The sequence below is a fragment of the Leuresthes tenuis genome, unplaced genomic scaffold, assembly GCF_036924035.1.
Source record: "Leuresthes tenuis unplaced genomic scaffold, fLeuTen1.0.hap1 SCAF_16, whole genome shotgun sequence".
NCBI lineage: Eukaryota > Metazoa > Chordata > Actinopteri > Atheriniformes > Atherinopsidae > Leuresthes > Leuresthes tenuis.
Window position 1 is genome coordinate 23,659,274 of NW_027325370.1, and position 26,941 is coordinate 23,686,214.

The window sequence follows — 26,941 nt, forward strand, 5'->3', positions numbered from 1 at the left end:
TCATTCATATTACATTCTTTCTATGTGAGCAGACTGTAACTCGAATAATCTGCATATTAGTGTGTACACTTTTTTTTTCCCCATCATTTAAAGCAGACCTACCACAGCCAGCCCCTTTTAATGAGTGTAAGATGAGCAGGTAGAGCACATAAGAACACTTTCAAACACAAAGGAGCTGCTCAACCAGATTCCTGTTTCACACGAATGGGACTTAAGTACAGCTCTGTGTGCTTAAAGAGCTATTACTGCTTACACAGCGGTTCCCCTTCGGCATTCTTTTTCCTGCCGTCAGACAATGAGTTGTTTTGAGAACTTTACGAATCAGCTCCAGATATTAAGACATCTCTTATCAAAGCAGACTGAGGACTCGGGTCAGCAGAGGGTAAGACGCAATCTTTTGATTTTGCATTTGTGTTCCACGACATTTTGTTGGCACTTCGCTGGGACATTTCAGCTAAAACGCTTAAAAGATCCACTTCAGCGTTACAGCTTTTCCACAAGAAAATAATTTGACCTTCTCCGCTTGCATCCATTTTCATTTGGTAAGCAGCATTTCTCTTCACACGTGACTTGAGATTGATTATACAATCCACAGATATGAAAGCTAAAGGCACAGGTTTCCCATTTCGTTTTCACACCGGCACTCGTGCTGAATGTCCTGCTTCTTCCTGCTTCTTTGATTGTGTGCATGAAATCGTTGAAGTAAAGCTATGAAACACCGAACTGACAGAGCTTCCTGTCTGCTCCCCTCGCAGGGGTCCGGGGGGATTCCTTTGGTCAGGAAGATGTGTTATGCTGTGGGTGGGGTCCCCTACCAGATGACCACGGCAGCTGTAGGGATTTCCCTGCAGATATTCCTTCTGGATGTTGTACAGGTAAAAGTCCAAATAGTTTTTTACACTTGCAAAGATTATCTGGAATCCTGTCAGTGCTGACCTGTGGACAGCTCTCACTTTCGAGATAACCACGTCAGTTTGAAAATGGTTAAAAATCTTCACAGATGGAGGCCTTTTATGTGTCCATGATCTTATTTGTGAGTCGAGCCTGGGATGCTGTGACAGACCCTCTGGTTGGATATCTGGTGAGCTGCAGTAACTGGACACCGATCGGAAAACTCACTCCCTGGTCGGTTGGTTTAGCTGCGCGTTTGACTCGCACCTCATCTTGAATTTAGTCTCCATTCATCTCCCTGAGCTGTATTCAGAATATCCATCACTGTTTCACTCGCAGGCTGGTCATTTCCACTCCGTTCACTGCCCTGTCGTACGTGATGCTGTGGTCTGCGCCCACAGACTCGATGTCAGAGGCTGGCTGCGTGCTCTGGTTCCTGGTGGCGGCCTGCCTCTTCGAGACACTCATGAGTGTACGTATGTGCACATTTAGAAGCGGTGGAAAAGTAGCCAGGTGCATTCACTTAAGGCACCTGTTCTGAACGGGAGTGTTTCCATTTAGTTGTGTGCTTCCAGTCTTCCAGAACATTGTTACTTGTATAAACTCTCTCCCCACTTTTCTTTTTCAGTGTGCTGCTAGCATCAAATTAGAAGTCTTTATATTTTTTAAGTAAATTTAAGTCACTGAAAATCATTTCTTTGACTTCTTGAAAGGTTCCCCCTTCCACTATATTTCACAGTAAAACTATTGCACTTTCTGTGTAAGTTCATTTTACAGTTTGAGTCAGTTTCACTCGTGTTTGATGCCATTTGTTTGAAAAGTTTTGAACCTGGACTAAACTTGTGGTTTTCAAACTTAGAACATTACAAACCGGGTCATGGTGATCATAAGAGCTTGAATAAGGGAAACTGTGTGAGCTTATACACCTGTTTGGGTGTTTGACCTTTGGCTGAACCAGTCTCTGTCTGAGGGTGTTCGTGGGTTTGTGCACTGGAATGTCCTGTTTGGAGAAGATCCTTCTAAGTTTCTCTGAGACTCCTGCCACATGTGGAATTACAATATATGGCCTGTTGTACCATCTAGTTTAGAACTGAAGAAGCCTTTCGGATGAGCGGTGAAATGTCTTTAAGTCCAGTTGCCCTTATTCAAGCTCCTCTGATTCTGGTGACAGAATTCTATTTTCATGTCACTGTATCTGCTGCCATTTGCTCCAGGCTGCATTACCATGGCTACTGGGTTTCACACATCTCGTGTGCAGTCAGCCTGCATCATGTTTTCCCTCCTGTCATCTGTGAACAGTGCTATAACGTCCCCTACGTCTCACTGAACATGTTCCTGGGGGGGCATCAGAGGGACAGAGACTCCGCCACCGCCTACAGTAAGAATAACCACACTCACCCGCTGCCTCACGACTCAGAATCACTGAGATCACTGCATTTCTGTCATCCTTTTGGCCAGGAATGAGTATGGAGATGGTGGCGATGCTGCTGGCTTCAGTAATTCAGGGACAAGTTGTGTCAGTGTACAACACGGAGAAGCAGGAGGCCTGTGAGCAGCTGGCCCAGGCCCATCACACACCTCAGAGCACATCTACACCACAAACCGCGTCCCTACAGGAAACGGTACCCAGCCAAACAGCTTTGTGTTGGCACTGTACTCCCCGACACCCTGGGAGATCCTGTTGCACTGTAATTTACTGTTCTTAGCTTGACGTAGGTATTGTTGTGTGTTCCACTGTGGTATGCGTATGCTTCTACTTATCTTACCGACATTATGGAGGCATAAACCTGTTTTTACAACCCCCAGTATGGAAACCCACCACATGAAGTCATAGGTGTGCCAGAGAAAATGTTAAAGGTGCAGAAGAATAATGGAATAACAGTGGAAATATAAGGACAGCTCAGGGATCTGTGGACCAAAGACACTTGAGCAGGTGGTGCAGCAGTGGATTGAACCGCCAAGACCAAACTGCTTCATTATCTGCTTGTACAGATGTTCATTTGTATGTTTCTGGAAGATATTGACTAATTTATTTCGTATATAAATTTGTATATTTTTTGTGTATATGTGGATGCATAATATACATCTATTACACGTATGAAATATAAAAATATGTGTTTCTGGTGTGTTTAATTATAAAATACCTGCATAAATGAACAAATTAAAATCCTCTAATTAGCCTTTTTTTTTTTTTAACCTAATTTCTATTTCTGTTTTGACAGTTTGTTTTTTATTGTTTTTATCGCCATATTTTTTTTGACAATATATTTCCACAATCATTTGCTTATTCTTTTACAGAATTAGTCTTTTTAAATGTTCCTCTCGGAGACAAAAAGCAAGTCCCCATTAGTCATAATCCCAATCACCGAAGCCTGGAGAGTGAAGACCGTAGATTTTAGATTTGGTTTAAGGTCTGGGCTAACGTCAGGGTAACTCCAGGAAATGACTGTAAGTCAACGTACTGTCCTCCGAAGTGATGGAAGTGTGTTTGAGAAGCTTAAAGGCTTTTTGAGAGTCAAAACTATGGTCAAAGGTTAGAAGTAGTTTATGGGTGAGTCTGAGTCGAGGGAAACGACCTTAAGCATTCAGCTGTGATGGATATGGTTTGTATTGTAACTAATTATTAAAGCTAATTCAGACTCAGTACAATAATAGTATGCCATATAATTTGACATTTCTAAACATGTTTGGCTTAAAAAAAACTTCTTGTGGCAACATCATGCCTGACTTTGTCCGTTTGTTACAAAATTTGCCTCCAACCACTCCCAAAGCTCACTTCCTCCTGGTTTTACTGTGATAAGCTAACTATTTCTTGTTGCAGCTGCACATATTTGTCCCAGGCACGGTTGTGTACATGCTCTCATTTAGCAAGACAGTGCTTATATGAGTGCTTATGAAGGCATTCCGTTAACCACAAGTTAAACACTAGTGTTAATTATAATGCCATAAATAACATTTTAAAATGGAGTAACTTGACACAGTTTGAGAGCAAGATTACAGAAATTATAAGCAGAGCTTTTGACCTGCGTTTGTATGAGTTTTGTAGGCAGTCCAGTATGCTTTATTAACCGGTGTTTTCTTTATGTCCCCCAGCAAAAGGCTTTCCTGGTCTCTGCCCTGGTCATGGGTGCCTTGTTTTTCCTCTGCAGTGTGGTTCTCTTCTTCGGCGTGAGGGAGGAGCGGGGTGAGTTAGTCACACACAGCAGCGATCAAACCCTAAAAATAAAACTGTTAAGCACTGTAATTTAAAGATCCAGTCACGTGAAAAAGAAAGCACAACATACAGAAAACAATTTGGCTGCCTCAACTTATTGCTAAAGCTGATGAAGCTCTTATATTTTCCACGCTACACCTGCATTTTGACTTCATTTAATTCAGTCAATAATTGTTTTTTGTAATGAGTTCACGTGAGGTTTCAGTCACCTAATTTTAACACCTGCTTAAGACTTGATTTTCTTTGACTGCTGATATTTATGAGCCTGGAATTAGAAGAGGATGTGCATTTTCTTTAGTTTTTTAGCCACACATCTCTCCCTGAAAGTACTTCCCTTGTACCTATTTTTCCCCCCAGCTCCTCTCTGCTCTGATGACAAAATGCGACCATCCTATGTGAACTCGCTAAAGATGCTGATATCCCACGTTCCTTACCAAAGGCTCGTGCTCGGCTTTGTGTTCAGCGTACTTGCCTTTCAGGTACACTTTATGCTTAGCACGGCTGTGATGCATTTGTCAAAGCAGAACACAGAGAGATTTGTTGTCTAGTGACCGCAACGCATTTTGTTTCTTGGTTTTATTTTTGTCATTTCCAAACTCATGGATGTATTTGATTAATATCTGTCACTTTCTGTTCCTTGTCCATTTCGTCTTAGATGTCTTTGGGCAACTTTGCACTGTTCTGCAGTCACGCGGCTGGGCTGGGATCCCAGTTCCAGCTCCTCCTGCTGGTCTTACTGGTAAAATGCAACTATACTGCAAACACTACGCAGCAAGGAGGTTGTAAATGAGACAGTCCAGATGTTTGTTTGTTTTTTAAATTGAAAAGGTTTTAATCTTCCCATAGGTTTCTGCTTCATTAGCAGTTCCTCTGTGGCAAATAGTTCTTCTGAGAATTGGAAAAAAGACAGCACTTTTCATCGGACTATCAGTGAGAAATCAGGAATAAGATTATTATTATTCTGCTTCGTGAATATTCTTCTTACCCACGAGGCCTTTTTGTCTGTCTCAGCTCTTCATCCCAGCAGCGATCGTAGTTGCCTGTGTCCCCAGTAACCTGCCAGTCTTCATCACCATGTGCATTCTGATGGGTTTCAGCGTGGCGACCATGTTCTTGTTACCCTGGTGAGCCTAAGAATTCTAGTCTTTGCACAAAGTCTGCATGTGGAGCACATGACCCTGGCGAGTGAGGACCATTCCACGAACGATGCATTTTCTTCGCAGCTCAGAACTTTTTGTTAAAACTGACATGTGATCTCTCAGTTTATGATGTACATACTACAGGTCAATGCTCCCAGATGTGGTGGATGACTTTGCTTTGAGACACCCCTCCTGTAAAGACCTGGAGCCTCTGTTCTTCTCTGGTTATGCCTTCTGTAGTAAGCTGGCTGGAGGGCTGTCAGTTGGACTCTCAACCATGACATTACAGTAAGGCCTTCATCCGGGCACCTCATTCATTTGTTTTGTGCTTGCATCACTTCGTGTTTCATACTTTATGCTCTGCTTGTCTACAGGATTGTGGGCTACAAGGCAGGTGCATGTAACCATGGCGACGGAGTAGCGACAGCTCTGATTGTGCTGTTCTCACCAGCTCCCATCACACTTCTGCTGATCGGGATGGTGTTTTTTTACACATACCCAGTCAATGAGAGACGATGCTTACAGCTCCAGGAACAGCTCCAGTAGGTGGCCTTTTGGGTGATTTTTTTTTTTTTATTTCTTTCTTTTTATTCTTCAACACATCAAGCCATCAACTGCAACAGACATTTCAGCATTGAAGCAGTCTTGTGCTTTAAACTGTATCAAATTCCAATAAGAAAATGACAGTTTGAAAGGGGTTGTTTTGCCAGATTTCAGCTTGTTGTTTCGCTCTTTGTTGGGACCCAAAACTGAGCAGCTGTGTTCAGTGGGAAACATGTCAAATTCCACTTTAAATAAGCACAAATGGTACATCGCACCAATAGAAGTGTCCGTGAGTGTCGTAAGACCTCCCATTTCAGATTAACTACACACACATATATTATATACAGGAACTAGGGACCACGGCCCTATAACCATTTTAGTTCCCTCTCTGAGGCAGGGTCTTTTCTGGGTTCCATGGAAACACATATGACGTAGGTGTTTGGTGGTTGGTAGCTACGGTCCTTGTCTGAAATGTTTACTCATACGACACGGACACAACCGGCGCATGTTTAATAAGTTAAACTTACAAGTTGTCTCCTTTGTCTGCGGTGCTCTGCTCTCCTTCTTTCCTTCATGAAACAAAGAAGTATCTCCCGCAGCTCGATTCTTCGTCTCCTGTGTGCTCTTCCAGCCTCGATCTTAGACGCCTGATGTGATCATCTATGATTAATATCACCGTCATGCAGACCATGAACACGGGGACCTCCTTGCTCTCCATATTAGCTTCTTGGTGCTGTTGTTTTCTTCTGTCCTTACTTTTCACGGGTTTTGTTTTGTTGTTGAGTGTGGAGCTAAAGTAACGGTGGCGTCACATCAGTCTCTGTCAAGGTCCCTGACTCGTGTGCGAATGCAAAATGAAACGGTTCCCCTGGGGAAGGGCAGTTCTTATAACAAAATGTATTATATTATTGTTATTATTTATCATAATTTTTTTTGTTGTTGTTGTTTTTGTTTTCCTGATCTAGTCCAGTGGCACCTTCATCATCATCATCACCAGACCCAAGAGAGTGCATAGAGCTGCAGCAATCTCCTGCCATTGTGGCATCAGCATCAGGTTCTAACCTGAAGACCAGCTCATTGAACAAGGCCTATTCCTCACCATGCTCCTATCAGCATGATAAAAACTGCTCGCTCAAGTCATCCACCTGTTCAAATGTGTCAGACAGACCGTCCGGAAAAAGCTGCAGGTCAACATCACACGTTCAGTCAAATATAAACCCTCAGCTGCATAAGCAGATACTCAGTCCTTACCAGCACTCAGCAGAAGATAAACTGGAGGTGAATATTTCAGGGACTGATCCTTCTTGTTTTTCCAGCCGGTCACATGTGCGATCCAAGGTGTCATGGGTGTAGGGGGCTCCGTCACCCGAACACTGACAGACTGAGAAAATGATCTGTACCTGTCCAAAGTGTACTAGTCTATTAGCACTAATCCATCTGATTGTTTTTTAACCTAATATGTCAGTTCTGATTGATTAATAAACAGATGTTATCTTTGCTGAAGTGTTGCAGTTTGAATACACCTCATCTGTTAATTGCTCCGTTTTTATTTATTGTTATTGCTTTTTTTTTTTTTTCTCTTCCATTACTTGTGGCCACATGAATAACGGGGAGCAGCGATGCAGGGCAATGTTAAAAACATTACACGCACACTTCTAAGTATTAACTTCTGTTAGTCTCCTGAGCTGAGTCACCTGCTCTCTCACAAACATTTACGGACACATTTATCTGTTATCCTCTCTCTCTGCGTTTTAATGTCATTGCAATCACTTGGAACTTTCTTGGATGTCCGGCGCCTCCTCGTCTGGTAGAAAGGAGCTGATCTTAAGAAAGGATGGTCCACATACATTGTGTTGCCAATGTTATTTGAGTGTTTTCTTCTCCTAATTTCTTATCTATGGTGGGTGAGATAAATGGTTTGAAGATGATTGTTTGTTTTTAAAAAGTGTCTTGACATGTTGTATAAAGTGCCCTATTCTTAATGGCTCAAAATACCTCTGTGCACACATTCAGCCTTATCACCAAATTCTTTCACTTGTAGCCTTTGTCTGTAGGGATTCATTGGTTCATTTTCAATTGTTAAATGTTATCAGAGTGGCTGAATCATTTCGGCAACATTTGTGCAGTGATCCATCGAGAGCCCTCATATTTCCACCCAGAGAGTCTTCTTTGTGACACTGTGACACAATGGGTGCTAAACTGTCAGGATTGCATATGTAACAAGCCTCAGAAACCAGTCCAGTCAGCTCGAATGTGATCAAAATGGTTTATTTGTAATCTGGACCACTTTTCAGTGTGGTGGAAAATGCGGTTACAACATCAACATGTCAAAAAACATACATTTGTCTGACCAGAGTGACCGTTTACTCAGTTTTGAGTTGAACGTGAGCAATTACTGGTTTGTACAAAGGTATTTCTCCAAAACATATGATATTAGTATATGTCAGTGTTACAATTTATTATATTTCCCTGGTGGTTGAAATAGGGTCAACACAAAAATACAATTTAAACATAAAACACAAAGTTTTATATCAAATGACACAAATATGTGGAGATATAAACATTGTGCTGCTTACAAGAAGCTTCCAGGATATCGTAAAGGAATTAGCTGGGGATGGATAGTTTGGTGTAATCACATCTGGTGTAAAGGTGAGTAATCTAGGTTTTCACAAAGGAAATGCTTCTATATCAAAACTTAGATGTAGCTACTGTGACTACTGCACATTACGGAGTGGGCTTACTAGACCCAAATGAGTCAGGGGTCCCTTGGTCTTCTCCCAGAAGTATAAAGACACTCAAGAACCAAAATGAGTTTGAAAAAGAGACTTAAATTTGAGACAATGAGCAAATGGCTAAAGCAAGAGGCAAAATGACAGCAAGGCCATTAAAAAGGATACATAAAGATATGGCAGAACAAACATGAGTGTGTAGTTTGTTCTTATTTTGAGTCAGCTTCGGTCAGGGTGTCTTGGTCCCCATGTGACAAGTCGGGATCCTTAAACTATTTTAATCCTAGGGGCCCCTTATGGAAGACTCCTGAATTGGTTGGTATTAATAATAAGGTTGACAACAGTTGCCCTTATTTCAGTAATTCAGTTTTACACTCCACAGATTACTTCTGCGTTTGGACCAACGCTTAGTTTCAAGATTATTATCTATTAATTTTTTTTAAATAATGATAATTATATATCAGGTGGCTCATTTTTCTCCATCCATGCCCACCCGTTCGTCAGCAGGCCGCTCCAGCCTCCTCCTTCCGCTGCGAGTATTGTAGGGTGGTCGAGAGGAAGGATACCGTAGAGTGAAAATGGGAGTTGAAATTGAGACAATAACTCCGGGCGATGGTAGGATTATGACTCTTCCTTTTTTAGCGTACTACCTCATTTTATCGGAAGACTGTAGAGGTCAATGTTAAACAATGCTTTATCCATTTTCTCATCCTATTAGGACAAACATTCCCGAAGAAGGGGCAGCGCGTCGTGGTGCACTATGTCGGTGAGTGTGAAGGCTACTCCAAGATTGAGATGTTTTCTGTTTGAGGGGAAAGTGAGCTAAATGTGTCCTGGTAGTCATTAGCGGTGTTTAAATGTAATTGTTTGCGGCAGGGGGTGGGGAGAAACTAACGGAGTCGAAACAGTTTGTTAGAGCTAACAACAACTGGTTGTCCAGAGCTGCTGCTCTCGGTTAGCATTCCAGCTATCACTTAGACCCTGTGTAACAAATTGCCCGTACTGTCTTTTTGGCTAACATCAGCAAAGATGATGCTAAAGCCGGGCGTTTGCTCGCATACTCTTGGCAGGTACTTAATAACTTAAACGGACATGACTTGTCTTTATTGTAGGGACAAAGAAATAGTTGAGCCAACGGCAGCAAGCAGCTGCCCCCAATTTAATCTAAACAGTCCCATGATGCTAGCCTGCTAACGCTAGCTCTTGGAGACTTTTTGAGGGCTGTCTGGCGCTGAATACTGAGCCTATGTATCTTCAAGCCAAGCTCATTTAGTCGAGCTCTACACCTCAAAGTCGCTAACCAGCTTCGCTTTGGTGACCCCTCGTTCTTTTTTCTTCTGCTTTCAGGAACACTGGCAGATGGGAAAGTGTTCGACTCTTCGAGGTCCAGGGGGAAACCGTTTAAATTCAAGATTGGGCACCAGGAGGTTATCCGTGGCTGGGAGGAAGGAGTAGCTCAGGTAAGGAAGAATTCCTCTTCAGTGAGTATACCCACTCCTGTGTAACTCATTATAGAGCATATCATTATCATTTTGGGGGGGTACACCTATTTTAAACTGTAGCACATCCTTCTGTTAAGATGGCTTTAGTGTGTAGTAGTAGTAGTTGCTTATGTTGGTGTTAAACTGTAAACTGTGGGGGAAAAAACACCTTCCAGCCCAGCACCACATACAGCAGCCTTTTGTAAGATCAACCAAATTTAAACTAAAGCGGTACCTCCACGAACACTGTCGACTTTCACTAACACCGACGCGCCAGTAGGTACATTTAAAAGAGTTTAACTCGACCAAGGTTTTCAGCACACTGAGGACATACTGAGCAGATCATTATTATACCAGATGGGCCGTTCATTGGTCAGAGAAAATAAGAATATTATCTCTTCGGCCTTGTTGATGTCCTGTGTACACAATGCTGTTTTTGTTCTCGGAGAAAGAGGTTGTTTAAGTATCTGTGAGCATGAACTGTAAACCTAAGACAAGGATGTCCATGTGTGTGTGAAGCCCCGCATGACTCTGACAACAGGTGCATGCCCCCGAACAATGAGTGAGCTTAAAAAGAAGCATCCCAGGCTCCATCTACACTGTTTTTCATTGTTAAGATATTCAAAGTATACTCGGTCACACTCTGGAAATCATGGATGCCATGTCCTTGGGACTAAAGCCTAGTTTGTGCTTCCGCATACGTTGTAGCTACGCCGTCGACTGACGCGCACCTCCAATCACGGCCTGCAGGGGCTGTACACGGCGAAGAAGCTCGTCAAATCAGCCCGTTCACATTCGAAAGTATCGAAAGTGCATTTGTTCATCCAGATCCTTCAGTGGGTGAACCAGTGTTGTAAATTCACCCGTTCAGCCTCGACCGGTTTAGTGGTCATACAGACCACCTCCGCAAACGTCTTCTCTGTCGCCTGCGCTTCAACATTTGCAATTTAAGCATTTGTTCTTCTATATTGATGAGCTCCAACCCCAACTCCAGCTGCTCCACCTCGGTTACCATTGTTTACTGTTGTTAACTGTGACGGGAAGAGAAGGCACGGCTTCAGCTATAACCCCTGAAACCACACAAACACACAGCCACACCCCCCCACAGGCATGGTGAACTGCAGAGCAACATGTTCCCTCGACGCAGAACTTCGAATGCTCGATGACGGCATCACGACCTGCGACGTGCCGCAGAAGCATAGACTAGGCTTAAAGAGGAAGAAACTTACCCAGCTCATTAACAGGGAACCCCCTCAAAGGTCAGTGTCCATGACAGTGTGGGGGTGTATTCAAGCACATGACGTGGCTTAACTTTAGTGCTGCCACAAACGATTATTTTAATAGTCGAGTAATCACCGATTTTTATTTTTTTTCGATTAGTCGACTAATCGGATCATACGTATATTGAATATAAAACATACAGCTTATCGCACCAGGATGCAGCTGCTCTTATATAACCATCATTATCTTTCAGCTTGGAGTGTTTAAGGTATATGCTAACTTAAAAAAAAAGACAATTAATATCATAGTTCATTAACCCTTTGAAATATGCAGCTTGTTGCAACAAACTATTATTTAACTGTGTAGCAAACACACAAAAATAAGTACTTAAGGTTTTTTTTTTTTTTTTTTATTAGGTTTTTCTTTCCTCCATTTGTCTCTAGCATCAAACGTAGCTGCATTTAAATCAAATGAGGTAGACACCTGAAAGGAATTATTCACAAAAAGGTTTGGTCTCACTGACTCAAATATAACCCCAACATGTTCAGTATGGACTCAGTCGGGACATTTGCTTGCTGAGGGGTGCATGTAGCTAGCTTTGTAACAAAGCCGTCCATTGAAGATGAACGTACTTTTTTAGCACTGAAACATAACGTTAGAAAACATTAGCATTCCTATTCAAACACATCACTGTTATAACGTTACAGAAAACACATGAAATATGTGTGCTAAGGCTAATTAATCAAATCGTCATCACTATTGTTAACATTTATAACTATCAATGGCCGCGTTTCCCAGATTCACTAAGAAGCTCTTCGTGCTAAGAGCCCGTGATACCAGAGCCCGTCTGGAGCGGTCTAAGTTAGCGCTCCTTAGAAGCTCTTAGTGCTAAGAGCTTCTTAGCTAATCAGGGAAACACGGCCAATATGTTTACGCTAATTTTAGCAGCTAACTAGCCAGTTAGCTTACCAAGATGATGGTCCCTCTTCACAATCAGCCACAACAACATGCTTCCTTTTCAGGTGCTCGTGCATTGTCGTTGTGCTGCTGTGGAAGGCAAATTCTGCTTTACAGATATTACAGATATTGTCTTTAGTTTTCTTAAAATGCAACCACACTTCTGAGCTCCGTTGCCGGGTAACCATGATACCAGAGCCCGTCTGGTTTAACTTCCTGTGACATCACGGCTGACCCCAGGTTACCACTACTGTGCAGGTGTGTCAAGGACAGAAAGGCAGACGCAGCAGTGGAAGGTGCTGCAGCAGTTTTGAGAGAAAAACAAAGTTGCAGACAAATCGATTATTAAATTAGTCGTTGACTAATCGTGGCAGCCCTACTTAACTTGTACCTTGTGTGAAGGCACCATTAATCCTGAACGGTATTTACAGATATTTAAGCCTCAACTGTGAAGAAAATGAATAGCTATTTTATTTAGTCGCTCTCCACACGAACAGTGTTTCTAAAGGGGAACTCCGGTATTTTTAAACCTAGACCTTAATCCTGGCATGAAATACGTTCATCTACTCACCGACAACAGTTTGGTGAAAATCGTCGTCCTTCGGAAGATATTTAGATTCCTCGAGATCCATATAACAGAGAGAACGGGGGCATAGATGATGCAGCCTCTAAATAAGGCATTATCTGTCTTTATTTCACCAATACTTTAAGAAGAATGAATGAATTGCACTGTTAGCTCATAGCTGCTGTGTTGTTGTTATTGGCAGCTATCGGGGGCTTATAGAGGACTTTCTACACACTCGGCTACTGGGATGATGTCATCGACGCACGCTGCTGCAGCACAGCTCATTCACTCCGTGCTCTGTGACAGTCTCTAACTTCACACGTAGTTTGCTACTGATAGTTTTGTGCAACGTGGCAGGATATTTGTCAGATTTTGACGACGTAAACGACAACTTTGAGTACGATGGACGTCCGTACCGGAGTGAATGAGCTGTGCTGCAGCGGCGGGCGTCGATGTCTTTGATTGAAATATTGCTGCTTCGTGTAGTTTAATCCACTTTCAAAAGCAGTGTGAAATATTTCCTTCTCATCCACAGATGAGTGTAGGCCAGCGGGCAAAGCTTATCTGCTCGCCAGACTTTGCGTATGGCAGCAAAGGTCACCCAGGGATCATCCCACCGAATGCCACTCTCACCTTCGACGTGGAGCTGCTTGGTCTGGAAGCCTGAAGCTCATGCACTCGACTTTTAATTCCACTCAGATCTTCAGGGTAAGTAGGTTGAAGCGGACATGGAGGTCACGTGTGTTGTAGACAGTGTTGATAAGGAAGCAATACGGCATGTAGCGTCAGAGGAACTACATCTAGCTGCACTAGACGCTTTTTCAAGACTCGGTTTGTCACGTGCACAGGATGCAGTTCCTTTATAATTCTCTAAAGTTAGAAATGATTACTTACTTACTATTGTTCTTTTTTTACACACAAGCGCAGTGATTGTGTTGTTTGTTTGTTTTTTTCTTTAAAAAAAAGAGTCATTTATATGTTTGGGTTTTCTTGTATGTATCTTTGTCGGTGCAGGTTGACTCCTATTTCGGGAACGTGGAGGAAAAATGTTCACAGATGATTCCTGCTCGTGATTCCTGCGTAGGACCTATGTCCATAGCTTCACTAGTTTATTCTCTGGTCCATTCAGATGCAAACTGAATTCTGTTCACTTGCTTTAAAACTTTATATATTCTACTTGAGTTTCCTCTCCGGTAATGATCCATAGGCCATCCTTTTCCCATGTATTTTGTCATATGTATTTTTATGGTGAGTCTTTTTTTTTCTTCTTTTTCCTACAACTTAAAATTGACCGTTGATTCTTCGGTCTCAAAATGTGCCGCCGTCAGGACCCACGCTTTCAGACGGACGTCATAAATTCTGAATCCAACTCATTCCTGTGGCCCCCTCACAGTTGCATTGTGTTGATTGCGGGTAAAGAACTGAAATTTAAGAATAAATTGTTTGCCACAATATTTCTATGAATAACTTTTTGTGATATTGCTCGTGGATGTGAACAGGAGCAGAAATAAAGTTGTACCCAGGGATAAACAAATTAAGCACATTATTGCCGGGAATGGCCTACAGCAACTGTCAGATATCTTCTTTTTTATTTGTACTTAAGCATTAAGTCTTAAATTATGTACAAATTATTGGTGTGATGTTTACAACTGAACAAAATAGTTCCTGAGCCCTTAGGGATTTGGCAGGGATAACATTCGGTCCCCCTGGTTAAAGGTTTCTGGGTCTGTTGCTTCCTCTGAAGACACTAAAATGAGTCATTTTTGCAAAAAGGGGGCTGCCGTTTTTCCACGCCACTCATACTTGTATCTCACTGCTTGGCGCCTTCCTGATAACGCAAAGTGTTATTTAATGGCATCACAGCACACTTAACAATAAAAGGAAGTAAAGAAAACGAGCGTATTCTACTTTCCGAGAGACAAACAGGGTGCTTTTGCTATATTTTTCTTGTGAAATTGCAGGCGACTGGTGCACGAGTGACATTCAGCAATTTAAAGACTTAGAAAGTGTCTCTGTGAACATTAGGAGGAAAAAAAAGTACAACACAGCAAAATGTGTTGTTTCGACCTTATACAAACAATGATTTAAAAGCCTTTGACTCTTCCTCAGACTGACTGTTGTCCTCTGTTGGAAAGATCCCTGAAAGGTTGCTTCTTTAGGCATTTTCTGTTGAGACATCTCAGCTGACACTGAAGGCCGCTGTTCCAAGCGCACGGCTCTGTGAAAGCAGCCCACAGTTGCACAAAGAACAACTTTATGTGTGCATACACGGCAGAATATGTTTTTAGGACCCGTTCACACACACACACACACGCAGCGTCCCACCTTCCTTTCAGATCCAGTTTGCATTAAATGCTGCCCCCTTTAAAAGAAAAAGCACACAGTCTTGTTTTCCTGTTCGCATGATTGATATGTTTATATCCTCTCCAATGTGTGAATAAACCTCTGTGACAACTCAAACTGAGCTGCAGATTTCTTTTTTTTTTTTTTTTACAAATGCACTCCTTTGTCCACAGTGGAGCTGAATGTCCCATAAAAGCAGTCAAAGAAGTGGATTCTGTCTTTTCCTTGTTTAATGACAAAGCAAATCCGTATCAGTCACCTGTCTGTTCTTCTCCTGAGTACCAGCTTCTGTGCACATGCTCTGCTCTGCAGACATGCTTCCAGACATATGCAGAAATACAAAAATGAACGTCCTCCACGCCCACTGTGCTCTGTCACTAAAACCTGATAACTGCCGATTGAAATGATTTTTTTTTTTTAGCGTCTGAGGCATTTTTTCCAAAGTAATTTGATGTAGCTATGGACTTAAAAGAAGATGAAAAAACAGGAGCGAACTGTACAACTTTGCCCTGAAGGTTTCTCTTTTACCTCTATGTAGGGGTCTTTTTGATGCGAGCAAGACAACCCAAACAAACTGTGGGTTACATGCAAACTGCAATAAAGAGAAAACCACTGAACCTGCACCCAGGGACAGAATGTCGAGCTGAGAAATCAAAAGTATTACAACAAATTGTTTGTATCCTAAGGCAATGCATGACCACAGAAATCACAAGGACGTTATTTAAAATCTTAAAAATCTTTCAAAGGAGGAGGAATCCGGCGCAGTGGCTTTATGCGCCAGGTCGGCATTGCGCCTGCGGAGGAGTTGTGTCCCTAGAGTCCCGAAAGAGGCAGGAAGTGTCAGATTTGAGTCGCTCCGTTCATGCTGGTTGGCCTGCGGCCCCTGCCCGCGCCCTGCCGGCGGAGTGAGTGCAAGGCAACGGCACAGCAGCCTCTCAACAGAGACCCGATGTGATACACGGGCATCACTTCCTGCGGCGCCCCGCGGCAGAGCCACGCCATGGTTGGAACCACTGGCATCGCCAAAGCCAGAAGATCTACAAGAAAGTAGCGGCTCCAGTGGCACCGCTCGGTGGACCGCCGGTCCTCGTTTGCTCCTTCAGTTTCCTCTGTGATGTCCTCGTCTATCTCCAGCACTGTCGCTTCCTGCCTTAGTGGGGGCGCGCGTATAGGCTGGGGTTGGCAGGTGTGCGGCGGTAGAGGCTCCGCACTGTAAGAGTTCTCAGGAGGGGTCAGATGAGGTAAAGCTGTGCGAAGTAGCTGCGGCTCTGGGGGGGTGACGTCTGCTGGGGTCAAAGAAATGACGCTCAGCTCTTCAGCAGCACTCTCCTCACACAGCCAGGTCATGGTGGGGCTGCAGGCCTGGGAGCGGACCTCCGGCCTCCTCTCCGCTGCAGGAACAGGAACAGGGTTAGTACGAGTGGTGGGGACGGCAGCGGTTACTGGGGGCTCTTGAGGTAAGTGCAGGAACAAATGGTGATGGGGGAGGTAAGTGTGTCCACTGCAGCTGCTGTTGAGGCTGTGGCATGAGTGTGAGATTGGCAGCACGGCGCCCCCGCTGCACAGTCTTTCAAAGGTGGTGGAGCGTGGCACAGCTGGGGGGGCTCGAAGGTGGTGGCCCTGCTGTGGCAGTTGCTCTGACAGGAGAGCTGCCTCCAGGAGCAGGTGGGTTTGTCCTGCCGGGCGAGACGCTGCGCTCAGGTCAGGAGCATTTGAGCTGCGCTCCAGCTGCAGAGCCTCGCTGCTCCGTCGGGTACAGGCGGCGCCGCGGCTCAAGGTGCTGGCTGGGGAACATCCGCAGGAACGAGACTTCCCCCCTGGGCGTGCTCCCTGCAACCCTAAGTATGGCTTGTGGTCACGAGGCTCTTGTTCACGAATGCCCAAGTTGGACCTCACTGACTCAACCACCTCCTGGAGGTGCTGGATCTCCTTTCGAGCCTCTTTTAGGGCTAACTGGGACTCTACGCGGTGACATTCCTCCTCTATCCAGTCTTCCTGCATCTTGTACAGCTGGGTCCTCAACTCGTCTATTTCACAGTCCCTGAGAAAGTAAAAAAAGAAAAAGATCACTTGGTGACAGACTGAATCTGCTGAGTCTTCTTTACTTCCGAAGTGAAAGAGGAAGAGTCACCTGTGTTGCAGTCTCTCCACGTTTTCCCTCAGCCTGGCTCGCAGATGGCGTATACACACCTCCTTCTGTTGCAGGGGTGTAAGGTACTGATCCGGGGTGGGGGGCCTGATCCCATGGTTGTCTCCGCAGGCTGTGTGCTTTGCCTGACGCCTGACTCAGCGGAAGTGCAAGCAAAGATCATTTACATAAAAGGGCTTTGACTAAATCCCTCGTGATATCTGCACCTTGACAACGGATTCGCAGTGAGCTGATGTCAGTGCATCTGTTTATGCTGCCAGCTTTTACAGAAGTTTAATGCTTTAACTTTGAAGTCTGCTTGTGGTTTTAAAGCGCAAAATTATCTCGTTTTTTCCTAGTTCAGAAGAAAAGCTGAAGGATGCTGGAGTCCAAGCAGGTAAAAATACACAGCTGGTTAAAATTTATAGCTGTCGGCATTTCGGGCTGTCAAATTCATCCAACTTTAATGACGTATGAGGACATCAAGCAAAGAAAAAAATGAGCTGAGCTGGACACTTCATTTTTTTTAAACCATAAAAAATGTTGGTATCTCATTTACACGCTGTGTTAAGAATTGTAGGCAGTATCTTACCTGGGGGTACTGGGATATGTTCGGGCTGTGGGGCTGCCCTCGGGAACCCTCATCCGACCAGGGTAGGTGTGAGTACTGGATGCATCACTGTGGGAATATCGCCCGCTGCCCCCACTAGTTCCCACTGAGCGCCTTGCGGGGAGATCAAATCACACTCATGTTACGTTCGGACAACAGGTGTCTCTGCCAGATATGAGAGATTTATTTTGTCGTAAAAACAAAGCGGGGAGGCGGTACCTGCGCTGACTCGAGGAGGGCTTCCGACTGGGAGTGAGAGACATTGATGTGAAAAGCGGTGCCAAAGCTCTCCACTGCTGTTTTCTAGAGCGGGACCCCAGGGACCCTCACAGATAGGCTGCACGAAACCATTCCAGACAGCAAAACGCAAGTGAAAACTAGTCAAATAAGTACACATCACAAACAACTCAAAAAATAAAGCCAAAAGATACTCTGTTCAGTCAGAGAGGAGCTCTCTCGCGCGTGCGTCCTCCCTGGAGGCCAGTGGCAGAAGTCTAGCACAAGCCTCATGAAAAGTCGTCTGGGCCCGAAACAAATAAAGCCTCCTTTCTTCTGTGCTGAGACAAAGAGCACAATCGAGGTGACTGTCGGTGCTGCTGCCTCTGTCTGAGCTGCATCTGCAGAGCTGCACAGTGACCGCTGACAAATGAAGAGCAGAGGCTGACACTCGGTGCCTGGAAGTGACATTTTTACCGTTTCCTCTTCACTGCTAACCACCAGAGCAGAGCATCAATGTGCCCTTCTTACAGTGGCTCCACATGACTTTGCAGTGTGAAAACCTTAACTTTAAAGAAAAGAAAATAAACAAGTGTCACGTATCAAAATTAGCAGAAAATTTCAGCAAATTCTGCTGCTTGTTGTTTTCATGCGTAATGAAGACGCCGCTGTCCTGTTTCGAGGGAGAGGTAACGGAGCAAATAAGCGTGTGGGAACATATCTGACCCACTCACTCTCTGACAAACTCATACAGAGACAGACTGACTGGAGGGCTGTGAGAAACCACCAGGGAGAGCGAACCAGACCGCTGACAGAACTACTTTCCAAATGCAAATCATTGTTTTTTGCGCCATGCATAAACAATACAAACAGTCGTGATGGACACAACTAGGGGGACAACTGTGGCTTTTTTCCTCCAGAAAGAGGTCTGGACCCACTTGTGCTCAGAAGGGTGGTCTTTTTGTCTCGTCAGCTGAAATTAATTTGTTAGCACACATCTGCTCCTGTGTCTTAGGCCTGCAACGTATATTTGAAGAAAAACAGAAAAGCTTTGTGCTCTTTGCCATTCACACAACCTTTCAGAGACATTTTGGAAGGATCCCAGGTGATGAAGGAGGTATTTTTGTCCCGTTCAGCCCCTTTACATCTTTGGCCTGGCCTGGCGTTCACTCCTTCAAAATCCAGTGTGGGGAGAAATATGCAAATCCATCCCACTGTTTATTTGAAGAAGCTAGTTGTTAAACTTTTTTTTAAAAGATTTTTTTTGACAAACTGGAGGTTCCAAGTCCATCTCTGGTCCTCAGAGACTCTACCTTTCCTGCTGCTTTTGTACCAAAATCAGGATTAAAATAATTCAACATCACCTGTTTAAAATAACGAATTGATATAATTTATGAGGAAATAGTTGCATACTTATAAAGAATTTTAACAGCTTAACTTGACAAGACAAAACATTAAATGTGCTTTTTGAGTTTTCCGCCCCTGCTTTTTATTTTTTTTTTATTTGTTGTCGTATTATTGTCAATTTACTACAACAAACGCAACATACTTTGTGCCAGTGTAACTTAAATTCTTCGCATTCCCTCCCAGTAAATGTCATGGATTCCCAGTTTAAAATGTTTTATGCTTTACAACATTAAAAAAGACGGTGAGCGAAAGCCTACTTCAGCACTTTTCCTTCCTTTTGCAGTAAAACTATCATGTAAAGCCTTGATGCTACAATCAGCCTGTGTGAGTCTGACTTTCAGTAGTGCAAAATGACTTGTTAAAACCTTTAAAGTTCGCAGAGAGGAACTTGATGTCATTTAAAGTAATTAGCACTCCTGTCCGGACCCAGCTCGATCCAACAGCACAAATCCTGGATGAGGACAAAATGTACCCATCTCCCCTCAGAAGCCCCCCGCAGCATCGTTAACTTGCTGATCGATGCGTCTTTGTGGCGCGTGCAGTCGCAACAAACACGAAACTCTGCTCAGAATGAAACGCCTCACGTCGTCCTACATTTCATTTCTAGGACGAGGAGGCAGGGAATCGCACCTCCCTCTCTTCTGCCTGCGCAACAAGTGGTGGTGAGAAATACGCAATCATCTTACGTAAGCGTGGGTGACTGTGTAGGATGTGGAGGAGAACATGATCATCACACACAGGCGCATGAAACTGAACTCAGATCAGTAGTCAGCCCTGCAGCTGACGCCAGAATGCCTCGTCGTTGAATTACCAAGGTTTTAAAATCGCATCATTTACGCTTAAAGCTGAAAAGGCTGACGTATCAAACCCAGTCCCGGCTATGTGTCCTACATACAGTTACTGACAACCACCCGGGCTGCGACTAGCAACAGATATTCAAACGGTCACAGACACGCGCGAGAATCACACAACCCGCACAAGAAGCGGTATACCGTTTCCGCAGGTGGAAACTGCGCATCGTAGAAGAGTGGCGGCTCCTGGTCCCCGGCGGCAGCAGGAAGAAAAGGTGCTGGCAGTGCTGATGAGAGTCCATCCTGCAGCCGTGAAGCCCCCAGATGAAATGAGGCAACTGCGTCTGCTGCATCGCTGCTTCTTAAAGTGACAGTGGGGAATCATGACGCCTCATCTGCAGGAATCGGCCGTGTTGCTGTCTGTCAAATGAGCGCTGGTTTAGAAATACCCTCACAGTCAAGGCGATGAGGCTCCAGTGGAGCCCGCGTGCCACTTAGAACAATAAAAACCCATCAAAATCCATACATTTCTGCATTCATTTCATTAGGATCCACAGCGACATAAGAAATCATAGGAAAATATTTACAATTCCAGAGAGAGAACACATGCAGCAGGAACTCCAAAGTCTCAGCTGTGTTCACATTAAGGACCCCCAGAAACATGTGAAAGTGTGACATTTCCGTTTGTGTGTAAATCAGGCAGAGTTCCACTTTCAAAACCATGCAAAGTTATGCGTTCAGAGAAAAAACATCTTGGGGTGCACCTAGTGTGAGCTGCTAAGCCGAAATTCTGCATAATTTAACATCAGGCAGACAGTTTCTTGCAGTACGATGCAGTGCAGAAGTGACCAATGACTCAAATGACAGGGTTTAGACAGAAAAAACAAAACAACACATTTATATACAGACACATATTAAAATCTGAACAGATTCAAGGTATATTATGTAAACTAAGTGTCCAAACGTGAGGTGTAAAAAAAAAACAATCTTTCAAAAATATCAGCTTTGAAGCAACTGTCAACTTTGCTCATAAAACACACCAAAAATTCCTTTACTTCTGAGGTCCTGTGCTGCAAACAAATGTAAGAAGAACGGGTGCAAAAACACGAACCGAGCATGCAGGAGTGTGTGGAACTGATGTATGAGAGGAGATGCTGATTAAAATGTTCAGAGTTGTGAGGGTCTGACAAAGCTTCTGCGTGAGGCAGGTCCAGCAGAAACGGGCCGCAGCTCATTCACAAATTAAGAGGCCGACATCTGTTTTACTAATCGTAGAATTTGGGTCCAGGTGTGGCCACGATGTCCCCGTAGGGAGCGCTCTGGCGCAGGTTGAGGACTTGCTGTTTTTTCAGGACCAGAAGACAGAAGAAGGTGGCTGCGGCCTGTGAGCGCGTGCTTCCCTCACAGAGCGTCTTCAGGCTGTACGAGGCGTCCCTGCCACTCTGGCTCTGCTGTGGACACGTCTGCACACACACACACACACGCACACATACACGTACACACACACACACGCACGCACACACACACACGCACACACACACACGCGCGCGCACACACACACGCACGCACGCACACACACACGCACGCACACACACACGCACGCACCCACACACGCACACGCACACACACATACACACACGCACACACACATACACACACGCGCGCACACATACACACACGCGCGCACACACACATACACACACATACACACACGCACATACATACACACGCACACACACACGCACGCACGCACCCACACACGCACACACGCACACACACATACACACACGCGCGCACACATACACACACGCGCGCACACACACATACACACGCGCACACACACATACACACACGCACATACATACACACGCACACACACACACACACACGCGCGTGAGAATTCAAAGATCCTATCACCCCCCCTGACCCCGGCCCTTCCTTATCACATTAAATGTGGACTTTAAAATGTTGAATGCAGCTAGGAGGCCACAGTCCAGTTCTGAACACACAGGCTTCACAAAAATAAAATATATGGGGTGGCTGGTGACATTTATGACTCAAACGTTGGAACATTTATTTTTAGAGCCTTACTTTTAGAGCACTCAGAAGCTTCTGCGCTTGCCTGGTTATCCTCCTCTCCTCAAAGTCCTGGCTGTCCAGCATAGACTGCAGATTGGAGACACACCATATTTTCAATCAGCGATGCCAGGCATATTGCCAAGGCAGCACAGGAAAATGAACACCAGCCATCTGTTAAGCACCGATAGACTAAAGCTTGCTGTGCTGTAACAGCCGTTTTCAGACATCCTTCCTTCATCATTTCACTTCTAAGCCAAACAGAAAGTTGGTGGAAAGTGGAAGAAGGCAGAGAAGGTCTCCGTGTGTGCTCATAAGCACCTGAGTGTGGAGGGAAGTCGACTGCGTGTCCCGCTCCAAGACAGACGGATGGACAAACATGGAGTCCTCCGATGGGAGGTCTGGATGACTGAACTCTGACCTGCTTTCACACTGACAGACACACGGCACAGATGAAAGAAGTCTAAATAATTACTAAGACGAGTTTGCCTCCAGAAAACAGGACATGCTAATACTTACTTGCTCCACATCGGAATTTTTCTCACAGAAGTCGGTCATGTGCCCGAGGGCTGTCAGCTGAGTGTTGTGTGCTTTTTCAGAAGCGACCGGCGAGTCCACAACACTCACGTTGTCTGTGGTGAGGGTGCTGAGGTCCCTCTGAGCTATGGCACAATGATGCCGGTAAGGCGAAACAAAACACGAGAGATATGTTGAAAAGGTCACGGCGTGATCGTTTCCGGTCATTTAACCGTCGCGATTAGCTTTGCTACGGCAAACGGTGCTGGAACAGCCTCGACTTTCAGCTGCATCGTGCTGGGCCTCGTTAATCAAACCGTTGTCCATGAAGCTGTCGCTTACTGTGACACGCGAGTGAGAGGGGTGTAGAACATGCTGAATATATTCAGGGAGCTCTTTCTTGAGCTTGGGTGAGGTTTAAGGTGACAAAAAATGCATCATTTTAACACCGCAGATTAGCCAGAAAACGTGGAAAATCATGCCATGGGACCTTTAAGAAGAGGATTAAAGACACCGTCACTCACGCCTTGCAAACACTTCTTACCTTCGTGTCCCTCTTGGCGCATTTCTTCAACTTCTCCTCTAACACTGTAACATTTTACCTGGAAGATACTCTTGGCAAAAAGCTGCCAAGGAAACATTCAATGGAGTCCATATTCAAACGTGACATAACTTGCGTTTTGGGTCCTAAATGCACGGTTGCACGTGCCAGAATAACACTGGTGGCTGTGAAGAAGGCTTTTACCTCCTTTATCTGTGGATTTACGACAGTGGAACACGGCTGTGAAAACAGCTGGTTTGTACTTCCGCCCTCCTTCCACTGCATGAGCTCTGCAGTCGGTGGGGCCATGTCCAGAGGAGCAACCAGGTCGGAATAGTCAGAAAGCTGCTCTCTGATGAATTCGTTGCTCAGCTCTTTGGCCTGGTCCACCACCAGCTTGCGTTTCCTGTTCCCTATCTTCTTTTCAGAGTTGGCTGATGATAAACAGCGCAGGGTTACACAAAGCTACTTTTACAACGAGATGCAGAATAGACTTCTTTGGCTTTCCTCGCATAGCGATATAAATATTTCTAAACACTGATGACAGTTTGGGAGTTATTGGACCAAAATTGGATTTGCTTGTGCCTACGAGTGATAGCCACAGGTTCCAGGGTGAAGGCGACCTCTTCATTATCAAGCAGGGTGGTCTCATTTAGAGTAGGCGTCCGCGTCTCTGTTGGACCTGTGAGGTCAGCTTCTGGAAAACGTACAGAGTAGCATCAAAGAAAAAAACATCACCATTAAGCAGCTGATGAACACAACTGTGCGGTAATATCTTATTACCCGTTTGATGTTGATCAGTTCGTGTAGCGCTCTCTTGGTTTTGGGGCTCGTCTAGGAGGAAATCTGTGGACTGGGCGTGATCCCCGGAGTTTGTCAAAAAATCTATAGAGTCATTGAAAATTTCATTTTTGACAAATAGGAAAAAATAAATAAATAAAAGGTTTGGAGAATATCGTATTATTGTTTGAAAGTAGTCTGTAGAGAACTGGAATCTTCGAAGATGGATAAATGAGCGCAGTGACTTTTCAGGGTTTCATTCACCTAAAAGGATGCAGTTCCTCTCAAGGCTATGTGTAAATGGACTGTTACAATACTAACGACCAGGATGGAGATCAGCTTAACACACACATCAGTCGATCGTTTTCACCACCTCAAGATAGAATTGGTGTATAAACCTGAGTTAAGTTAAACTTTTTTCTTCTATCTAAAATAACAGTCTTTAGGATTAAAACTTGACAAAAAAGGATCCTTATGAATTCAAACAGAATACCAAGAAGGTCGAATCCTTTATCCTCATCCCCAAATGTGTCTCCGTGTTGTGCAAAGCTCTCGAAGCTTCTGTCCAGCAGTGCAGTTGATTGGCCAAGTGACTCATCTGCTGCTCATCGGAAGAAGCAAAGACAAACGAAGAAAAAAACAAAAGAAAAACAACCAGTTTCAAATGTCAGTCGCCTGCTGATGAAAGAAATCTCCTCTGCAATAAGTTGATGCTGACTAACTATCACAAAAAGCTATACGCCGCAAAATGAAACCAATCACATCAAATTGCGGCACATATAAACAATCTGGTTCTTACCGATGTCTGAAAAGCTCAGGAAGCCATTTCCAAAGTCCTCTTTCAGAGTTATTTCCTCTGATCGACTCTGGTTTTGTGAAAAGTGATCCACTACATCCAAGTCACTGGCGTCCCAGCGTGAGGGAAACACATGTTCATTAGAATATTCAATTATGTCAACAAACAAAGCTGAACGTCTGTCTCGTGTTTTAATAATGAGCAGCTGGGAAGTACAAAACCGCTGACTTTTCGTTTGCCCCGTTTCCTGTCTGATTGTGATTATAAAACTATAAATGACAGGATGAAATGGGTTGGAGAGGAGGGGAAAAATGGCACCTGGGGTGTGGCAGCTGAGCATCAAAGGCAGTGAAATCCTCAATCAAAGTAATTGCTTTGAATGTGGCCTCGAGCCCCTCCACGGGCATATCTGTCTGACCTGGCATATGGAGGTGAAACAGTGCAAAAACAAAACAAAAATGGACCATATGTAAAGCAGAAACAGCAGCCAGTTAGTTTCAACAAAGAGGAACCGTTTTAGAACAGGTTTAACAAAGAAAATAAGAAGAAAGATTAAAGACATTGTGTGCTACTTTCACAGGTATAAAAAGTAACACGTCAAGTATACTGATGAACTAGGGGACACTGATATGTGTCCGAAATAATAACCTGTGCCTACATTAATGCAAAGACATGTAATAAATGCTCCCATCAGGAAGATTTTGTGTTGATTCTATTTAGGAGATCAGATGAATCTTCTTTATTGTTTGTGATAGGCTAATTTAGTTTGATCTAACCAATAAACATTCAACTGTGTGCATAAAAATGTAAGAACAATGAGTTCTGCATGACACTGACTGAAAAAACGGTCTCAGTTACCTGGCCTGAATGCCATTTTAATTCTGACCAAGGCATCACTGCAGTCTACAAGGAGATACTTTGCTTTTCTCGAGTAGATTTTGACTACACCCAGGAGCAGGTGACCAGATGTCCGCAAACCGATTTTCATCTTTAAAAAAAGAGAGCACGCAGTGAAATCTCAAGCAGCTCTCACACCTCCGCTTTCCATTATAACATAATATGTTGATTTGAGGATGTTTGAACAGGTTTACCTTTGGGGAAATTATGTCTCTGATGGTTGTTTCCAAATTACATTCGAAGACATGGGCTTTAGTTAGTTTCCTCTCCCAGTGCGCTGCCAGCCAAATTTTGGCTAAAGGCCCCCGTTTGGACGTAAAGAGTTGCGTGTAGAACAGCATGCTGGTAAGATAATTGTCACCTGTGGCAAGCAAATCAATGTTCGTTATGCCAACCTTGGTAATGTTAATTTAGCTGACAACGGAGCGAAAGCAGGTATTTATCCAGTGTGTTGTTAGCACTAACAAAGTTTAAGCTTGTGCCCTTAGGCCAGCTAACGTTAGCGGTCACCGCGTAACTACTCTGCGGTCAGGTTTACAGGCGAAAACATGGCGGCAAAACGTGTGATGCGGTTCACAGTTGAGATAAAAGCACAGACTGTTGTTTATAATAATTATATACTACAGAACTTGTCCGACAGCAGCAGAATGGCCTACCTTAACTTTGAATTCACCGAGCTTTGACAGTCTTAACGTGCGCATTAGCACGAGGCGTACCCGGTAACCAAGCAACCACTTCCGTCGAAAAGTATTGCGAACAGTTTGCTAATAAGATACAGTAACACATGAAAGCGACAAAACGGCAGGTTTGTAAACTATTGTGGACTCCGACGTAAAGTAAAATGACTACTGTAATTCCTTATTATTGGGCTGTCCCACATATTCTCTGAAAAGCCTCCAGCTGATCCAAAATGCTGCAGCCAGAGTTCTGATGAGAACTAACAGGAGAGATCATGTTTCTCCAGTTTTAGCTTCTCTTCATTGGCTCCCTGTTAAATTCAGAATAGAATTTAAGATTCTTCTTCTCACTTATAAAGTTCTTAATGACCGAGCTCCATCATATCTTAAAGATCTCATTGTAAGGTATTTTCCTAACAGAGC

General features: G+C 44.1%; 4 protein-coding genes across 4 annotated transcripts; 2 read left to right on the forward strand and 2 right to left on the reverse strand.

Annotated features, from left to right (window-relative positions):
* The first annotated feature begins 728 nt into the window (after positions 1-728).
* On the forward strand, positions 729-7,285 carry mfsd2al2 (major facilitator superfamily domain containing 2a-like 2). The gene is made up of 13 exons (XM_072367714.1): positions 729-875; positions 1,001-1,125; positions 1,231-1,363; positions 2,191-2,269; positions 2,350-2,513; positions 3,985-4,075; positions 4,463-4,584; positions 4,761-4,844; positions 4,952-5,035; positions 5,117-5,229; positions 5,389-5,532; positions 5,619-5,786; positions 6,753-7,285. Exons 1-13 carry the CDS (start codon positions 786-788, stop codon positions 7,138-7,140), a joined length of 1,785 nt encoding a protein of 594 aa, XP_072223815.1. The 5' UTR covers positions 729-785; the 3' UTR covers positions 7,141-7,285.
* Positions 7,286-9,026: 1,741 nt separating this feature from the next.
* LOC140271601 (peptidyl-prolyl cis-trans isomerase FKBP1A-like) lies at positions 9,027-15,200 on the forward strand. The gene is made up of 5 exons (XM_072366871.1): positions 9,027-9,131; positions 9,235-9,282; positions 9,864-9,976; positions 13,276-13,448; positions 13,755-15,200. Exons 1-4 carry the CDS (start codon positions 9,095-9,097, stop codon positions 13,405-13,407), a joined length of 330 nt encoding a protein of 109 aa, XP_072222972.1. The 5' UTR covers positions 9,027-9,094; the 3' UTR covers positions 13,408-13,448; positions 13,755-15,200.
* Positions 14,516-20,621, reverse strand: snpha (syntaphilin a). The gene is made up of 5 exons (XM_072366870.1): positions 20,437-20,621; positions 18,041-18,158; positions 17,804-17,935; positions 17,215-17,364; positions 14,516-17,124 (listed from the first exon to the last, which is right to left on the reverse strand). Exons 2-5 carry the CDS (start codon positions 18,082-18,084, stop codon positions 15,924-15,926), a joined length of 1,527 nt encoding a protein of 508 aa, XP_072222971.1. The 5' UTR covers positions 18,085-18,158; positions 20,437-20,621; the 3' UTR covers positions 14,516-15,923.
* Positions 20,622-21,500: 879 nt separating this feature from the next.
* rad21l1 (RAD21 cohesin complex component like 1) lies at positions 21,501-26,182 on the reverse strand. Its single transcript, XM_072367876.1, has 13 exons — positions 26,036-26,182; positions 25,803-25,932; positions 25,263-25,362; positions 24,948-25,051; positions 24,642-24,749; positions 24,152-24,253; positions 23,958-24,065; positions 23,573-23,802; positions 23,372-23,453; positions 22,831-22,973; positions 22,633-22,743; positions 22,327-22,401; positions 21,501-21,683 (listed from the first exon to the last, which is right to left on the reverse strand). The coding sequence occupies exons 1-13, from the start codon at positions 26,180-26,182 to the stop codon at positions 21,501-21,503; spliced, it is 1,623 nt and encodes a 540-aa protein (XP_072223977.1).
* Positions 26,183-26,941: the final 759 nt, after the last annotated feature.